The sequence below is a fragment of the Dipodomys spectabilis genome, unplaced genomic scaffold (genome assembly GCF_019054845.1).
Source record: "Dipodomys spectabilis isolate Male_0828 unplaced genomic scaffold, ASM1905484v1 ptg000054l, whole genome shotgun sequence".
Taxonomy (NCBI): Eukaryota; Metazoa; Chordata; class Mammalia; order Rodentia; family Heteromyidae; genus Dipodomys; species Dipodomys spectabilis.
The window spans coordinates 41,739,083-41,745,629 of NW_024870731.1; the positions used below are offsets into that span (position 1 = coordinate 41,739,083).

The 6,547-nt window shown below is 50.3% G+C and overlaps 1 protein-coding gene across 1 annotated transcript; it reads left to right on the top strand.

Moving 5' to 3' along the window:
• Nucleotides 1-2,469: 2,469 nt before the first annotated feature.
• On the top strand, nucleotides 2,470-3,930 carry Hrh1 (histamine receptor H1). The gene has a single exon (XM_042680182.1). It carries the CDS (start codon nucleotides 2,470-2,472, stop codon nucleotides 3,928-3,930), a length of 1,461 nt encoding a protein of 486 aa, XP_042536116.1.
• The last annotated feature ends 2,617 nt before the right edge of the window (nucleotides 3,931-6,547 follow it).

The window sequence follows — 6,547 nt, forward strand, 5'->3', positions numbered from 1 at the left end:
TTTCATCTTCCCACCAGTGAGGTAATGAGTGGGACACATGATGTCCTCTCCCTGCCCCTGCCTGTCTACCAAGAGAGGTGTGGGTAGGTGTGGGTGTGTCCTGGGAAGCACTCACATTCCTCAGGCTAGACCCTGTGGCCTCTCCTTCCTAGGAACCAGCGTTTTCCAGGCCAGCGCTGCTCCTCCCACCACCTCTGTGTGGCCAAATTAACTCAGTGCTCCCTTGGATTTTATCTCTTCTCTGGAAAAGGCTCGGGATCCTCAGGCCCTGTGCGAGACATGTGCAGGCAGTGGGTGCACTCTGCAGCTGCCTTCTAACAGTTCTCCAGAGCCAAGAGCTGGTGGCTCACACCTGCAATGCCAGCTACTCCGGAGGCTGAGAGCTGAGGATCCTGGGTCAAAGCCATCCCAGGCAGAAAGTCCGTGAGACTCTTATCTCCAATGAACTACCAGAAAGCCAGCAGTGGCGCTGTGGCTCAAGTGGTAGAGCGCTTGCCTTGAGCTGAAGAGCTGAGGGACAGCGCCTAGGCCCAGAGTTCAGGCCCCACGACTGACAAAATATAAAAGAATTCTCCAAGGTCTGAGCTTCCTCCCAGAGCGCAGCCATCAGCTAGCTGAAAAGGAATGGCTTCTCAGAGCTGACATACTCAGCACATCTTGTCCCATGTATTTGTTGATTCATTCATTCATTCTTTTCTGTGTATGCACGTGTGTGCTGAGGATAGAAACCCTAGACAAATGCACACCCCAAGCCCTGTTTGGTCCTCTAACAAGTGCTTGTTGGTTCACTTTGTGTTGTTTTGGCGCATGGGCATGGATGGCACGTGCTAAATGCGCACGACTCACTCAGGTCTGCCCTAGCCCCTGATCTTTTGCTTTTATCTTCACACAGAATGTCATGCCTAAACACTAGGAAGAAGCACATGGAAAAAAGAATTACAGTTACAAGATAGAAGAGTTGAGTTATACTGTGTTCGCTTGCCCTAGCATTTTATTATGAAATTTACCCATTAGAAAAGTAGGAGCATTTCAGTGTGAACACCATTTTCCAACTACCCAGACTATACAAATTAATACTTTGCAGGGTTGGAGACTCCAGGGCCTTGTACATGCTAAGCGTACACTCTATTCCTGAGCTACCTTCCCAGCCCAAGCACCGTCCTTCCTGGGGATACACCGTGTTCACTTCGTGGTTTGAGTGCCTCAGGTATACTGTAGTCACCTCCCCTGTATTGGTGAGGAATGGCTTAAGCCTCCTTGCTTAGCAAGTCTGAAGGAAGAAGGTTCCAAAACTGGCTTATCAGCTTGGTTGTAACGGGGCTATGTATGAGTCAGAGCTCACTATTTACTTGGCATTTCCTTCATTGCCCCAAAATGATGGCCCAGCTCCAAATATCACTCACTTCCTTTCAGGAAGAGAGAAGCCAGTGGGAGAGGATACTTTTTCTTGTGTTTTTGGTTTGTTTCCCTTTGTCAGAGAGGAAGAACTTTGCTTGGGCCCCATCTGTACTTCCTTGGTCACAGTTCTGTCTCTGGCTGCTTCTAGACCAGTGGCTAGCTAATCAGAACTGAATTCTGCATACAGCTTCAGCCAACCAAGAAGGAGCCCACCTTCCCAGAAGACAGAAATTATTTACTTCCTTTATTTTGACCCAACTCTGTCACTAGATTGAGGGTAAGCTCTGTGAGGGCAAGGGTTTGTTATCTAATAATCTACCCTCCACAGAACAATGTCAGGAATTCAGCAAGAGTCACTGAATGCATGAGTGAACATTGAACTAGTGAGCCAGGCATTGGTGGCTCACACCTGTAATCCTAGCCTCTCAGGAGGCTGAGATCTGAGGATTGCAGTTCAAAGCCATCCTGGGTAGGAAAGTCCATGAGACTCATATCTCAATTTACCAGCAGGAAAACCAGAAATGGAGCTGTGACTCAAGTGGTAGAGCATCAGCCTTGAGCAAAAAAACTAAAGATCAGTGCTGGGAATGTGGCTTAGTGGTAGAGTGGTTGCCTAGCATGCATGAAGCCCTGGGTTCCATTCCTCAGAACCACAAACACGGAAAAGGCCGGAAGTGGCTCTGTGGCTCAAGTGGTAGAGTGCTCACCTTCGAGCACAGAGAGGCTCAGGGGCAGTGCCTAGACCCTGAGGCCAAGCCCCACCACTGGCAAAAACAAAACACCAAAAATCTAAATGTCAGTGCTCCAGCCCTGAGTTTAAGTCCCAGGACTTAAAATAACATAGAAAGAGTGAATGAAGAAGAAGAGTTCCAGGTGTGACTGATGGGTTGTATCTCCTGCCTCCCTATCTCTATGCCCCCCCCGCCCCCCGGCATATACTTCTGTTTGATAAATGTGGTGCTACCTGCCAAGGGCTTCTCATCACCAGATCTGTGTCCCTCAACCCTTGCTTGTATCTTCTCTTTTAGGGAGGGAGCTATACCTGGACACTGCCCCCCCCTCCCCGTGCTGATGACCCCTGACAACACCTCCCATGTCCTAGAAGACAAGATGTGCGAGGGGAACAGGACCGCTATGGCCAGCCCCCAGTGGATGCCTCTGGTGGTGGTCCTGAGCAGCATCTCCCTGGTCACTGTGGGCCTCAACCTGCTGGTGCTGTACGCCGTCCGGCGCGAGCGGAAGCTGCACACCGTGGGGAACCTGTACATCGTCAGCCTCTCGGTGGCAGACCTGATCGTGGGCGCCATTGTCATGCCCGTGAACATCCTCTACCTCCTCATGCCCAGGTGGTCCCTGGGCCGCCCCCTCTGCCTGTTTTGGCTCTCCATGGACTACGTGGCCAGCACAGCATCCATTTTCAGTGTCTTCATCTTGTGCATCGACCGCTACCGCTCAGTCCAGCAGCCACTCAGGTACCTGAGGTACCGTACCAAGACCCGAGCACTGGCCACCATCTTGGGGGCCTGGTTTCTCTCCTTCCTCTGGGTTATTCCCATCCTGGGCTGGCATCATTTCATGGCCCAGATCCCAGAGCGCCACAAAAACAAGTGCGAGACAGACTTCTATGATGTCACTTGGTTCAAGATCATGACCGCCATCATCAACTTCTACCTGCCCACCTTGCTCATGCTCTGGTTCTACTCCAAGATCTACAAGGCCGTCCGGCAACATTGCCAGCACCGTGAGCTCGTCAACGGATCCCTTCCATCCTTTGTGCAAATTAAGCTGAAGTCAGAGGATGCCGGGGTCAGCTCCAAGAAACCTGGGAAGGAGTCTCCCTGGGGGATTCTGAAAAGGCCGTCCCAAGATACCACCTGTGGAACTGTCCAGAAGTCCCCAGACTCCAAGGAGTTGAACTCCCCCATTAGCTTGAGCCAGGAGGAGGAGGGAGAAGCTGCCGAAGTCCACTGCTTCCCGCTGGACACCGAGCACATGCCAGCCGTGGCCGAGGGAGGCGGCAGGGCCTGTGATACCAGTGACCAGAGCCAGAACCAGCTTAAGACAGAGGCACAGAGTCTGCACATGGGCAAAGTCAGCGCCCTGTCAGGAGACTGTACATTGGCTGACAGACAGTCCTTCTCTCGGACCACAGACTCAGACACCAGCACGGAGCTAGCGTCCGGCAGAAGCAAATCGAGGAGTGGGTCCAGCACCGGCCTGGATTACATCAAGTTCACTTGGAAGAGGCTCCGCTCCCATTCCAGACAGTATATGTCTGGGTTGCACTTGAACCGGGAGCGGAAGGCGGCCAAACAATTGGGCTTTATCATGGCGGCCTTCATTCTCTGCTGGATTCCCTACTTCATCTTCTTCATGGTCATCGCCTTCTGCAAGAGCTGCTGCAACGAGCACGTGCACATGTTCACCATCTGGCTGGGCTACATCAACTCCACCCTGAACCCCCTCATCTACCCCCTGTGCAATGAGAACTTCAAGAAGGCATTTAAGAAAATTCTGCACATTCGCTCCTAAGGGAAATGCCAGGCAGATGCAACAAACTGATGTGTAAGATGTCGAAGAAGAAGACAGGAATGGGGCCTGGGTGTGGCCAGGCCCCTGGGCACCCTGGAGTGGAAGTACGGCCTCCGGTGGGTCATAGAGAAGATCTTAGTAAGCACTGCGGGAAGAGCAGCAGGTGGCAGCATCAGCCAGGATGGTACTTGGAGTACAAAGCAGAGAATGTGCCCGTGGAGACCTGGATGGGGCTCTCCTGCTCCTCCGGGAACGTGAGAGCCTCAAACTTGCTTTTGGATGAGTAAATTGGGAGCAGAGAAGACACACGGTAGAGTTCTGTGGGTGAATTGGACAGCTGTCGGCCTTCCTTCAGTGGAGCTGTGTGACTGGTACAGAGACATGCACGCGGCTGCTGCCCCCTTTCTGGGTTCACCTGGAGAGGGCTGCAGGTGGCTGCGCTTCTCAGATCACCGCTTTGGAACCTTTGACCCACCTTGGAACTTCTGCCTTATTCTCTCATTCATGCATGTCTTGAAGTTGATTAGAAATCACCCCATCTATCTATCCATCCTCCTCTATAACTGAATTCTTTAAGCTCTTAAAGACCCGATGATGAAGTGACCTTCCCAACAGAAGAAAAAAAAAAGAGGATGGAAATGGAATGGAATGGTTGCACGTTGAAATCAAAGCAAACAAAAGAAGAGAAGCAAGAAAGCCACCATATCGCTTAGGGCTAGAGCATGTTATCTCAAGGGTGTCCAGTGCCACCAAAACAGGACGGCGGATTCCTTGTTCTAGAATGAAAACACGGTGGCTTCCAGCTTGCTGGAACATGTTCTGTCCCAAAGGTGAACCTGCTTCCCGTTATGAGCACACACGCGCACACACACACACACACACACACACACACACACACACACACACACTGAGTATTCTCAAGTGGTAACAATTCCCTAAGTAATACATGAAAAGAGGAACAGGAAACACATCTGGTGACAGAGGTGACCCTTATCTGGGAGTCAAAAGGTCACTGTTTTTATAGTCCTGGGAAAGCTCAGCTTCCTTTGATATCTATGTCAATCTTGTGGTGATGTTTTTAAAACTTTAAAGCTTAATACTAAAAAGAAAAGAAAAGACCTTCATGCTACACCTTCATGTATGTGGCACGTGGCAGTCCTGTGCATCTGGTCTTCTGTGTCTTTGTTCCTGTCCTTTGGTTGCAATGAGACACATTTTTTGCATACCTAGAGTGTTTGGAAGGATACTGTTATGTGGTTTATTTCTACCTTTCTGAGTTTCTTGGACTGGGAAACTGTATCAAAATACACAAATGTTCCAGATGTTACTCTGTGGAGAGTTTCTCTTTGCTTACAGAGTGGCATTTGTAAATGTCTTCGATGGTATCCTACTTAAGAGGCTGGGTTCTGATGATCACAGTTTGAAGTGAGCTTGAGCAGACAAATCTAAGAGACTCTTATCTCCAGTTAGCCAGCAAAAAGCTGTAAATGGAGATGTGGCTCAAGCAGTAGAGCACCAGCCTTGAATGGAGGGGGGTCAGGTGACCAAGTGAGACTGCAAGGCCCTGGGTGTAGGCCTCAGTATTAACGTGCACGCGCGCGCGCACACGCACTCCCTCACCCCCCATAATTGAACAGCATTTTCCAAAAGCTTCGTTATGATTATGACTGCTCTGCATCCGGAAAGATCATGTTGCACAAAACTGGGGGGGGCCAAGGGACTTTGTTTCTGGTTCCAGAAGCTTCTACTGGCCTGTTTCCATTTAGAAACAATTTCTAGAAGCTGCAAGAGAGACCTGTAGGAGGAGAGCTGCCCCACACGACCTCGGCACAGGATGGAAGAGGGCTCAGAACGCGCCTTCTACACAGACAGTGGCTATGCGTCTCTGTGCACAGCAGGGGACAGCGCAGGCACCCAACGCAGAGAAAGGATTATGGGCTTTGGCTTTGGGTCTAAGAGACCTGTGTTTGGTGTAAAAATACGGAGTGTCAGAATGGTGTCTGGATCACAAACAGTTGTCATGTAAACTTTCAGAACACAAGGTGAGGGTTCCTCATGCCTGCTCGTGAGCTGCTTTACCCTCTTAGTGAATGAGATTTCCTTGTTTTTCACGAATGGGCAAGCCAAAGCACAGAGAGGGTAGGAGCAGAGGTTCTTTTCTGCTCTAGCACCCTCTCTTCCAACCATCTAAATGACTGAAGTAAGTGTGTGTGTGTGTGTGTGAGAGAGAGAGACAGACAGACAGACAGAGGGAGAGAGAGAGAGGCCCTCCTGGAGCTTGAATTCAGGGCCTGTCCCTGAACTTTTTGCTCTAGGCTAGCACTCTACCACTTAAGCCACAACTCCACCTCCAGATTTTTGGTTATTAATTGGAGAAAGTCTCATGGACGTTCCCACCCAGGCTTGCTTTGAACCACAATCCTCAGATCTCAGCCTTCTGAGTAGCTAAGATTACAGGTGTGAGCATGTGCCGGCGTGTCTGTGTATCCTTATCTATTCTCTCCCTCCTAGTAAACCATCCATGCTCAATCATGGAAGCACTACCCTAAAGGCTTTAGCTAATCCCAGCCACTTTCCAAAGGCTCTAACTTCTAAACACCATAGTGAGAGGATGTTT

Excerpts from the sequence above, each read along its gene's own strand:
- Hrh1 (XM_042680182.1), top strand. The coding sequence starts at position 2,470 with ATGACCCCTGACAACACCTCCCATGTCCTAGAAGACAAGATGTGCGAG.